This window comes from Sturnus vulgaris, chromosome Z, assembly GCF_052056855.1.
Source record: "Sturnus vulgaris isolate bStuVul1 chromosome Z, bStuVul1.hap1, whole genome shotgun sequence".
NCBI lineage: Eukaryota > Metazoa > Chordata > Aves > Passeriformes > Sturnidae > Sturnus > Sturnus vulgaris.
The window spans coordinates 11,906,743-11,919,093 of NC_142283.1; the positions used below are offsets into that span (position 1 = coordinate 11,906,743).

The 12,351-nt window shown below is 37.6% G+C and overlaps 1 protein-coding gene across 2 annotated transcripts in view; it reads left to right on the forward strand.

The window, feature by feature from the left end:
• MCC (MCC regulator of Wnt signaling pathway) overlaps positions 1-12,351 on the forward strand; it is a 188,684-nt gene that overhangs the window by 119,166 nt on the left and 57,167 nt on the right. For both annotated transcript variants that reach the window (XM_014892038.2, XM_088157037.1), the window contains 2 exons: positions 2,940-3,053; positions 9,744-9,886. In XM_014892038.2, the coding sequence (XP_014747524.2) occupies positions 2,940-3,053; positions 9,744-9,886 (257 nt within the window). The remainder of the gene's footprint in view (positions 1-2,939; positions 3,054-9,743; positions 9,887-12,351) is intronic.

The window sequence follows — 12,351 nt, forward strand, 5'->3', positions numbered from 1 at the left end:
AGTTCTGCAGACTTACAGTTGTGGTTGACTTACTTTTGAGATTTTTAAATGAAGTCTTTCCCACTTCAATAATTTCGTTATCATACTTTATTTTATACTTTCGTGGTTATTGTACTTCTTTATTTTTCCCGCACCCAGAATACTTCTGCATGGACTGTAGCTCTTTGCTCTGATGTTTCCTTTTTTGAGTTACAGCAGCATCCAGAAATCATGTTCCAGTTCCCACCTGCCTTGTCATAAACAAGCACATTGGGAAGCAAGGTCTGTGAGAACACTCCCACCTTAAAGGAAAGTGGAGTAATGGTTATATAACATGTTTTTAATGAACTGGAGAGCTTGACTCTGCCATGAATACACGGTTATACTGGGTGTGTTAACCTTATGTATTGCAGTAGTAGCTGGAGGCATCACTTGCACATCAAACTAGGGTACTACAAGCAGCCCTCCTCTGTTATGATAGCTTCTTTTTGCTTAGTCTGCCTTTTCAGTAATTTTCTTTTTTTATTTATTATTTCATTAGCACTGGAAACTGAAACAGTCCAATTAATAAAAGGGTAATTTTGGATGGTAAAAAGGTGCAACAAGCTTTCCTTGTCATTAATAAAGCCATCCTTTGGTTACTTGGAGAAGAGAGATGCTATATTGAACATAGAGGTGGATGTAACTTACATATTGGATACCCACGTTTGGCAGGGGCTACCAGGCCAGGCAGCAGGGTTGCTGTAGAACCAGGCACGATTCATGTTGTTTCTTACCCAGCTTGCAGTGTGCTAGGGAACATGAGGAGCAGCTGAGCTGACTGCAGAGGGTGAAGAGGACAAAGACAAATCCATTAGAAGTCTACCTCGTTAGTTCCACTGTCCAGAGAACAAGCTGCTTTTCATTGAGATTTTCAAATTAATGGTGTCCTTTTATATTACAAGGCCATGTGTATGGGCATTATTAGTCTTGTACTTAATTAAAACCACAGCTACTGATCATTTAATTACAGTGTGTAAAAGGGAATGATACTTGACTATGTAGCATTGTTTTATTCAGTTTGGAGAATTGTAAACGTTTTTCATGTAGTGTTTGAAAGCTGTGGTGAAGAATACACATTCTGATGAACAAACTTGTGAGCTTCATTGCAACAATTCAGCTCTGTTAGGAGAATAAGGTGAAACAGTGGCTTAAAAATTCAACATCTTTCCTGAAAATTGGAAGCAAGTTATGAACAGATTGGTACAATTGGTCTGGCTCTTTTTTCTCCACACTGTAAAATCAGTGCACTGTAAAATCAGTTTCCTGTGGTAGGAAGGAGGCCTTCTGCTGAAAGTCAAAAATATTTAAAGGTATTCAGGATGTTTGTGGGTTTATTGAGAGGTTTCAGTGTACATACTTTACTGCTATGTAGGATATGCCCCTAGCAAGCCTGAGTTGTTGGGATTTTACATGAAAAATGAAGCTACCTTGAGAATCTTAAATGTTCTACAACATACAAATTGTGCATGTATATATTCGTACTGAAACAAATAACTGCATGTGTGCAAGGTATTTTTGTAGCAGATGTAATAAAAACCCTGTTGACGGAACTCACAAGTGAGGATGGGAATAACTAGTTACCCAGCATTTTAAAAGGCAAAATTCAAATCCAAATATATTTTTTAAATTATCTTTCCTGTCTTGAAGGAGTTTTTTTCATTAACAATGGGAATACTGTATGTGAAGAAGCAGTTGCCAAATGATCTGGTCTCTCAGAAGTTGATCTGCTGTCAGGCAGCTGCTGTCATGTATCAGTATGGGAAAAGAGCTATGCTTTTGCTGGCTTCCAGTATTATAAAGGAAGAATTTATATCAAAATAGGACTCATTAGCTGATTCATTGTAAATGAAACAAGAAAAATTACTTTTAGGTGACCGCAGTAGAATATCAGATTGAGGGACTGAAAGTGGATGGAGGATTAGAAGCAGAGTTTGTATTTCAGCCTGAATCTTGGCAACAGAGCAGTGTTTGCTTTCTTGCTTGATCTGGTCTGACAGGTCACTTCTGTTTTCATATCCAGTATAACTTGAAGCTGTTTTTTATTACAGTGAAGAAAGACTTCAGGGCTAGTGGCTAGTTCTCCTCCTGAACTTAACAGTTGCACTTGTCAATACATAGTGTTGAATTCTGGCTGATGCCTTTAGTGAAATGATGAATGGGATATTTAAGGACAAGAAGAGAGTGGGAACAATTCTTTTAAGAACTATTCTTGGCTTCTATGTTACGTATCTAACCTAATTTCAATGTTGTGAGCTATCCTAGTCTGTTATATATTTCCACATGCTATCAGCTAAGCGTAGAAAGTATCTTTCATCAAAAGGATCTACTTCAGAGAGAAAAATAGTTCAAGTTCTTCATGTGTGGGTTAGTAGATAAAAATCACTGAAACTCGCTAGCGTGGGGCTGAGAGCAACAACTGCAGAGGAGTAGCTTGCAGTGGAGTAAGCATTAGTTGCATAACAAAACCAAATTCTTTGCATCAAGCTATCCACTTTCAGCAAACTGATAACCTCTGTATGTCTAAAGGCCTCGAAACGTGGTACACCTCATTCTATAATGCAAATCTTAGTTAACATTTAATGTAAGGTTTTATAGTGCAAGACTCAGGCTGCGTCTTAATGAACTAGCATTAGAACTAATCTACACGTTTCTAGCTGAATTATTCCTCACTGTATTTATCCTTATAAAGGATATAGTGAAGAAATGTGTATGCTTCCTGGAAAGAAAAATTCCATGCTAAAATTATTAGTTAAATTGTTAGTTGTATGTGGACTTCTTTTAGACTTTGTTCTACTGAAGTTCCTATTAACTACTGCAGAAATCCAACATTACTATAGCTGCTATATAATACTATCTCTTCTTTAGTGCTAAATGGCTTGTGAATTGGTTAATTTGTTTCTTTCCTCTTTGTCTTCCAGCTTCATTTAGCAGCCCTGGCTTCATTAAAGGGAGACATCGTGGAGCTTAATAAGCGTCTACAACAAACAGAAAAGGAGCGTGACCTGTTGGAAAAGAAACTGGCAAAAGCACAGGTGAGGAATAGTAGTTCAAGATTCTGAAGATGGTCCTTGGTTTTGTGTAGTCCCTGTTCCTCAGAGAGAGAAGAAAATACTGAACTATGTCACAAATCAAAAGAATCTTAAGACTGCAAGGCGCATAGTTGCCATGGGTTATACCTTTTTTGTGTTGAAGACATTTTTCTGAACAAAACCCCTAAAAATTAATTAGATACATTTTGGTTTGAAGTCCATATAAGTAACAAATGCTTTGAATTATTGTAGAATATAAGAATTACAGCTTGCTGTCAATGGATTAGGTAACTGGTTGCAGAGCCTTGTACTCCTGGGTCACATTTAAACACAGCACAAGTTAACACTTATCAAAAGTTACTGCCAATTTTCAGTGCTTTGATGTTATTTGAGAAATTGTGATCTTAGTCTAGCTTCCAGTAAGCCAGTTGGAATTGTGGAAGACACAGCCAGCCAGTGGAAAGCCAAGGGGTTAAATAAGAATAAGGTTGGAACTCTGATGCTTTGATAGCTCTTACATAGAGGCAAATGCAAGCAAGGAAAATTGAACTATTTTTTAAAAATATTTCTCTCTTCTGTAAAAAAATCTTTGTTTTCTGATACTGCCATTTTATCAAATACCTTTTATAAATAGTTACATTTCATAGCATTTTGTCCTGTAATGGCACCGTATTTGTTGCTCAGAGATGTAGAATCTCCAACCTCGGAAGTACTCAAGACACCTGGACCTGGTCTTAGGTTGGGTAAGGGACTGAGTGAGTTAGTTCCAGTGACCCCTGTCATCCTTAACCATTCTGTGATTTTGCAGATTTAAAGCTTTAAGTATTTAGTGCGTTTTGATGACACCTTTCATCTGTGTTACTTAAATTCAAGCCAAATATAGGAGTGTTTAAACAGTCTCGATTTTCAGGCTCGTACTTCAGTCCTCCCTTATTTTGGCCTTTGCCTGCATTCCCTAATGTTTTTTTCAGCTGCCTTTAAGATTTATGGGCTTGTAAGTGATACTGTTATTGCAGACCATCAGTGTAACATGCAGAAATTAAATCACTTTCATGTTTTTATTCCCCTCGATATATGAGCCAGAGCCATACTGGGAGTTAACATGGTTTATCAGCTATAATCCTGAGAGACTTTTCTAATTTCTGTGGCATTCTTTGGATATCCTTGGGATAGAGTCCTCTTTCTGGCTTACAGTTTGATATGAGGCTGCATTTGACAATCGTTAAACTCTCAGATGGATTCACTGTATCCAGGTGATCCACATCATCCTGCATGATTGCACTGACTTTACTGTTGTTACTTATAACTCTGGAGGGTCTGGTGCTGACCGCATGTTTTTGTTAGTGTTTTATTTTTATTTCTGGGTCTTTATTTAAAGATACATATATTATCTTTCAGCCAGTAAAGAGTGCCTTGTAGGTGCTCCGTTACAGTACCGAATATACACTGATGGCAACTGGGATTAAAGATCAGTCTTTAATACCAATTAAGATGTGCTCTGTTAGCACAAGATTGCTTGGTGTTTTCTTTGATGGGTTACCAATTATGCATGCGTACATAGTGCTTGGTTTGTAGTGCTGGGGGTTTTTACTTGATGTTAAACCACATGAACATAAGCATAGTGATCACTATCTCCTAACCTGTGAAACGCACACAACTGGAGTATCTGAAAAGCAGGCTGATAGCTAGATTTCAGATTTATAAAGTATTTTTAATGAACAGTTTTACATAAAGGTTTAATGATGTATCTCTTTGCAGTTTAGTTTTTTCTAAAGTCCTCAAGAGGATAGAATTTAGTATGTACTAAATAAAACACAAATCTTTCTTAAGGAATTCAAATCATTAAACAAACACAACTCATATATTCTATGTGTTGGCAGTGTTTAAGTACTGAGACATACTCTGGTAAAACCACTGCACCTTGTCCTCTTTTTCAAACTTCACCACTTCCATGTGCCACTTAACATAATTTTTTAAACTTTTCTTTCCACTCCACAGAGATTCATTCATTATTCTTTCCTCTACAGCTTCTGTCTAATGTGAGTCAGAGGTTCAGAAAGCATAGAGTAAATAGGGGGTGTTTGAGGTTCTGCATGACTATACTCAGATACTAGTGGGTCAGTGTTAAATCCTATTCTGTATCTGGACTGTACTTAAAAAGGCAGCACATGTTTCATTTTAGGTGGCATAAATGCTCTCTGGAACAAAAGCTCTTAAAACACATTTTTAGTAATACCTTTCCCATCATTTCATGAAGCCTGTGAGGCATTTGGAAGGAAGGATTAGTGATTTGCAGAGTGGAGGTAATTTGGGGAACCATGACTGAAGTGATAGATGACAAATGATGAAAAAAGCTAGTTGGACAGCCTGGGCTTAAGATTTTGTGAAGTAATGTAACTGATCAGAGGTTGTTGTAGCATGCTCACTTCCAAATCTGCAGCTTGTGAAGACTAGATATAGCATTTCTCTACATGCTTCTATTATTTCAGTAACACAGCAGATCTCTTTGTCTCTGTGTTTTTTTAATCAGTGTTCGGCAGTAAAATGATCTCTTGAATGAAATGTACTGTAAAAGACTGGTCAGCCACAACTAATGTCTTCTTGTAAAAATCTTCCTGTGATTATGAGAACTGTAGTGCTTTCTACTGGCTCTATGTGGCACAGTATCCTGGCTTTGATAGTGATAAACACTACCTTTCTTCCAACACTGTGAGCAGGCGGCCACATCATATTTTATAGCCCTCTGTAGTCCTATTCTCCATGGATTTATATAATCTTCTTTCTAATCCATCTACATTCTTGGCATTTCCAACATTCTGTGACATTGAGTTCTGCAGTTCTGTGATTGAGCATGGGATTTAATAACATGCTAAATGTTTCAGCAAGTACAACAAGAATAGATAATTCACTTACTATATTTTTCTTATAATTTCATCTCCTTTCACAAGGTTGTCCTGCTCTCTCATTCTTTGGGCTTAGTCATTGTTATTTTGGATTTTTGTAATAGCTCTAGACAAAGAATGTACTGCATTGTTCTGGATCCTGTGTCACTGCAGTAAGTCTCATTACTGCAGTGATAATTCTTTCCATCCTCTTGATTATTCAGAATATAGGGAGAAACAGCTTAATTTCAGTATAAGAATAAAACCAACACTCTGTAGACATACAAGAACAGAAGCAACATTCTCTACAGACATGTAAGAACATATGAACTTCACAGGAAGGCTGCAGTTTCTCACTTAACAGAGAAACTTGAAATAGAAATGCATGGTGTTCAGATGAACATTGAAATTACTTGTTCTGTTGTGTGATGTCCTTATCTGACATGGATTAGTTCTCTGTGTGTGTATTCATCTTCCACATTAATTATACACAGAACATACCAGAGAGCAATTAGTTCTGACCATACATGCTTTTGTGATTGAGGATTTAGCACTATAGACTTGTTTTTATACTTAAATTTAGATAAATGGATTACCACTTTTAAATCTGCCACTCCTCTCAAATTAAAATACTGTATTAGTTGAGAAAAGATTTTTAGCTTCTGTAATCCTGTTAGACAGGTTTATGACTGTGGCTTGTTCAGGTGATGACTTGTATTCGTGGTGAACAGCACCACAGCCAGTGTTTGTCTGTGCAGGGCCTGGGGCACTGGAGCATCTCTTAATGAGCACTGCTACTACTAATTCTTTTCTTTTTGTCCTCTGATTGAACACTGCAAATTTAATACAAAGATGAACATAATATAACACATGATTAGTGTTTCTTTCACTAGGAATTTGTGTACATTAATAGGCAATAGAATAATTTGTTCAGACATTAAGCTTGAATTAAAATATTTTCTCTTATCATCCTTCTCCCTCATACACTTCTTGCTGTTGTTGTTGTTGTTTCCCAGCACCAAGAGGTCAGGCAATGGTGATTCTAACTGTTGTTAATTTTTATTGTAAATGAAATAACCTTTTTAATTTGTACCAAAAAACAACCAAGAGTTCTCAGCTTATATTGAGAACTGTGCTGGAAACTTCTCTCCTGACCCCAGCAATTAATTGCTGTCTTTTGCAGCCTCTCAGTGGGTTGTCTCTGTGTTTGCTTTCTCAGAGAACTGGAACTCTTAAGGGGTTTGGGACTGGAGCCCTTAAGAGCTGGAAGAGAGACGAGGAAAAGGGTATAAGATATTTATTGTGTGACTGACATGCAAATAAATATCAAGAGCTGAATGTGTACACCTTGGAAAGAAGTAGGGATTGGTGGCAGATTGCTGTTCTGACACTCAAAGCATAAAGAAACTGAGGAGGATGGTGAACAGCCACAGTATCACAGAGAAAAACTTTAGCAGTGGGTAGAAAAACAAGCTTTTGTTTCTTTTCCTTTTTAAGTTTTCAGACGAATGTTTCATAACAAAGAGGAATCCTGAATAACCAAGAATTTTCCACTGCTGCATTTTGGGATTCATATTGAACCGTGTTTCTGTTGCTTGGATGCTTTTGCCATTTTTGCTTGAGTCTTGTCATGGCTGACCAGAACTTACCTGATGTGATTCTGTTGCCCACCTCCAAGGCAAAGCAGTCCTTAGCTTCATAGCATATCTTCTACAGAAGTTTCCTTTCAGACTTTTCCAGTTGCTTTTACCTAAGATCATTCAAGAGCTCTTTTAAAAAATCAAATGTGAAGCTATTGTCATATTTTGCCAGTCTGCTGGTTGTTCACAAAGTACATCTGTCACTGAATGATGTTATCTTGAAAAATGGTGACTTAGAAAGGGCCGGAGAAAACAGAAATCGAGTCGTAATGTGGCTGAGACCCATTAGCAAAAGTCCATATATCTTCATTCAAGATAAATAAATTCTGCTTTTCAGTGCATAGCTTAGAAAGACAAAACATTTTTGGGATAGGGATTTTATTTATTGTCTGAAAACAATTATTATACACTCTATCTGAAACATCCCTTTGGTTTAAAAGCTAATAAAACCATCAGTGTTTTTGGAAAAAACGCGTAACAGATTAATCGGGATAATGCTGAAGTTGCGTTTGTGGGCATATATATGTGTCAGAGGAAATTCAAGTTTAGAAAGCCTGAAGAAGCAACTCTTTATTACCCCTAAATCTGCTCGAAAGCTTTTGTGAAAAATTTTCTCTGTGTTATTTCTGTACTTTGAAAGCCGTGGTAGTTCTTCAGAAAGATACAACGTTAAGATGTGAAAATGTGAGAAATAAGCTGGAGAAGGAGCCTACAATTAAGAGTCACGATAATGTACATACATGTAAAGCCTTATCAGTGGTCAACGTGAAGTTTCATAAGCCAGGTGGGCATTATCAGTCTTCTGAAATGTGTTCCTTTCATCTCCTTTGCAATGTGATGATATGATCTGTTTCTCTTAATGTAGGTGAAAGTGATTTTTACTACAGGTGAAGGTAGAAAGTATTTTGTTGTAGTCTGTGGAAGGATACTCTGATGCCTGGGCTACTTTTAAGTGTGCTTGTTGATGGAAGCTAAAAATTGTGGAATAAATTTATTTGAAGTTCAAAATGAAAATGTTATTGAAGCTTACTATAAATTTTAATTTTCAAGCAGGTTTTTATGTAGATGATGTTTTCAAGTTGTGAATGTCAGTGGACAAAGAATGGGAGCATATTATGAAAATTGTGGCACACCTAATACTTTGGGTATATTACTATTATTATTATTATTTATTTATTTATTTATAGTACAAAGGGTTTAGTGAGTTAGCTTGTATAGAGTGTTTACTTGATTTGTAAGAAAAACAGTTTGATTCAGCAGTTTTGGAGGACCTCCAATCTTACTATCAATTTTGGCCCTTTGGCTAGGGTTTTACATTGCAGCTCTTCAGTTAAAGAGTGTGGGTTTTATGATGTTAAGTAGCTTGTGAGTTTTCTTTTTTTGATAATGTGGTACTCAGCATTGTGTGATTGCAAGGAGGCTTGACAGAAGGGGGTCAGAAGCAAAATTTTACAAATCAAACTCTTGCCAGCCACTACCAAGCGAAACTTCAATCAGCATGCAGTGCTGGCTTGTAATTGCAGTGGTTTGTAATGGTTGCTGTAATTGAAATAGAGCATGTACTGGCCTGAAGAGTAAGCCAGAGAGGCCACAGTTAAAATACTGTGGGAAGGAAAAAGGAGGATTTTATGATATGTATAAAAAACAAGCAGTCATGTAGCTCTTTAATTGTTCAAGTCATAAGCATTTTATTGGACAGTACGAACATAACAAAAATATGCTATGTTACCTATAAACATTAGTAAAAACAAGTACTTACACTACAGAAGTTATAACCTCAAAGTATGATTACTTTATAATAATGTGGTTTCTGCCATAGGGTTTGTTCTAATTCAGAACACATAGGGAAGATCCTAGGATTCAAAGATGATATATTTATAGCTATTTTGAGTAGCAAAGTGGTGGTAGGGGTTTTCTTCAAGCAGAAATGGCAACTTCTCTTCAGGAAAAAAAAAATCCTAAAAGTACACTGCATAGTCTGTGGGTTCCTTAAGTGTTGTAACTACCTACCTAGATATACCTGTCAGTCTTTTGTGTCTGTTCTTTTCTCTTGCTAAGGCACTGTTGGTTTGATGAGTAGGAAAACCACAGTGCTGTCGCTCCTGCCTTGTGCCCAATCTCCGTGCAGTTGTCAGTAAGACCCTTTCTGTTTCCTTGCTTCTCTGCTGCAGTGTGAGCAGTCCCACCTGATGAGAGAGCATGAGGATGCGCAGGAGCGAACGACGCTGCGCTACGAGGAGCAGATCACGGAGCTGCGCAGCATCATTGCCGAGCTCAACAAGAAAATCGACCGGCTGCAGGGAGCAACCATAAGGTACAGCAGCTTCCTGGGAACTCTGGGCCAGGGCAAGACATGGTGTGAGTTATACTCTAACGTGATGACAGCTTTCAGGCTGGATAGCTACCCATAATTAAGGTGTGTGTTCTGCAGGGTATCATCCCAAGCACCCAAGAAGTGCTACCTTCTCTCTGGCAAAGCCACACTTTGCAAAATCTAACAAGCACTGCAAAACATGCACATGTAAATATTGCTTTTTGTAATATGCCAGGGTGCCACATAAGTGATAGCAACAGTGTGTAAAGGAAGGTGAAGACACTCGACTTGAACTTCTGCTTTTAAACTTTATTTTGTGTCCCCCTGTAGATCACCTAATCGAAATAATTTGTGAGAGAGATATGGTTCAAATAAACTTCGGTCGGGTTTGTCTCTTCTTGTGCTGGATTTTTTGACAAAACACAATGGCACAAATAATGTTGTCGCCTGACTGTGAAGCTTGTGGTATTACACTAAGTTGTTACTGTGTTAAAATAAACTTTACATTTGACTACATGGAAATATTTTTCTACTCTTGTTTTTACACAATATTTTCAATGTAGAAAAGTTAGAGTGGAGTGCAGAAGGAGCTTCCTAAAGTTTATCTAGGGAGGATGCAGCTATGTGCCAGAATATGGAGATTTTCTAGAAAACATAAAGTTAGATTTGATGCATTTGTGGGTAATGTTGTCATGGTGCTCTAGCCACGTAGCCAGTTTTCAGTTTACCTTTACCTATTAGCTGCACTGTTTTTTGGTAATTGCTTCATTTCTTCTTGCTCGTAAATACTTCTGGAAGCACAAGGCAATGTTGTTACAACTACTCACTTAATCTCTCGTGAAAATATTAATATGCAAAAAGAACGTTTAGCTTGATACCTCTGCAGACAAACTTTCCATTTGTCTTTTGAAAAGACAAGTTGAAAAGCAACATCTGAAAAAGCTTGAGAGCTGCACTGGTTTTTCTTTTTGTTTTTTTTTTTTTTCTTGAGTGACAGAAGAACTCGATGACATTTAAGAAAAGTATTACATAGAATTCATAAAAATTATGTGTTTGGAATCCTTGTGGCAAAGTAAATGCCAAGCAGTGTTCAATTATGAACTACTGGAATCAGGTGGATACTCTTAATATTTAACCATGTCCATAAATGAGTCAGTTGTGACATGCTGACAGGAACCTGAGGTGTAAGAACCAAGGCTGATAGGATGTATATGTTGCTTCTCATGAAAAATGCAGTTTTTCTGTCCCTCTTGGGAGGTTCTGGCCTTTAAAGAGCTTAGAACAATACTGCTGCAACAGGTGCCACACTACTGTCACGCCCCTCCAGTTTAATTCAACCATATGAGAGCTTGTTTTGCTCAAACACCTGGAATGCCTCATCTGGTTTTATTTGTTTTGGTTTTATTAGTAAGAACAAAAACTGTTAAGTTAGTGGCTCTTTTTGTTTCCTTTAATGATGGAAATAGGTTTATTTTCTTTGGTAGGCCAATAATTTGGTGTCTTGAAAACAGAGGAGTAATATTCCTCCTGAAAATTGAGACTGAAGGGATTCCACAGGGGTTGTAAAACTTACTGAAAGAAGGAAACTACCTCCTGCTATGGCTTTCTGTAAATCCACACTGGGATCCACATGTGTCATTCTTGAGAAGCTGTCTGTGCATCTCACAGAGCAAGGGTGGTGCAGCTGCTGTCCTTGCTGGAGCAGGTGTGACTCACAGTGCTCCACCCTTGTCTCTGGGGACTCTGGAGTCCAGGAGCTGGAAAAGAACAGTCCTGAGAGGAAGTGTTCTGGGAGCACGGCCCTGCTGCAGCCTCAGCCATTACAATTTCTTCTGAAACAGGAGGATTTTAGTATTGATTTATCTCTTTGAAACCTGCAGGTAGTATTGAGCAGAGGCTTTATTTGTGCTGTCACAAAATTTGGGCTGTCTTTCTGGAAGCAGAGTTTACATTAATTGCATAACAGATTCATGTTTCCCCAGTGTTGACACAGTGACTCTTGAGTTTTTTTACATATCGATTTTAGATTGTAAAAATAAACTAACATGTAGCTTCATGTACCTCTAGTCTCTGACATTCTTTATATTTCTGAAACCCAAACGTATTTTGGAAACAATTAGAAGAAATCAGTACTTCATGGAGGGTATTTGAGTATTTAAATTGTATTACGTTTATTTGAACGTCAGCAGTACCCTTAGAATGTAGGACAGAAAGTTAGGAGACACTGTGTTTTAATCTGAATAAGGTGTTCTAACAGTTCGAGGAGTGTTGACAGGCTGTATAAGCTCGTTAAAATATTCTCCATTCTGAGAGTTTTTGTCTCTGTTTTTTGGTGTGTGTTGGGGGTTTTTTGCCTTTGCAGTGTCAGGGTTTAGAAGTGTAATGGCTTTTGCTCATGTGGTTTAGTAATGCCAACTCTAGAATCATATGGTGGTTTGGGTTGGAAGGGACTTTAAAGACCGTCT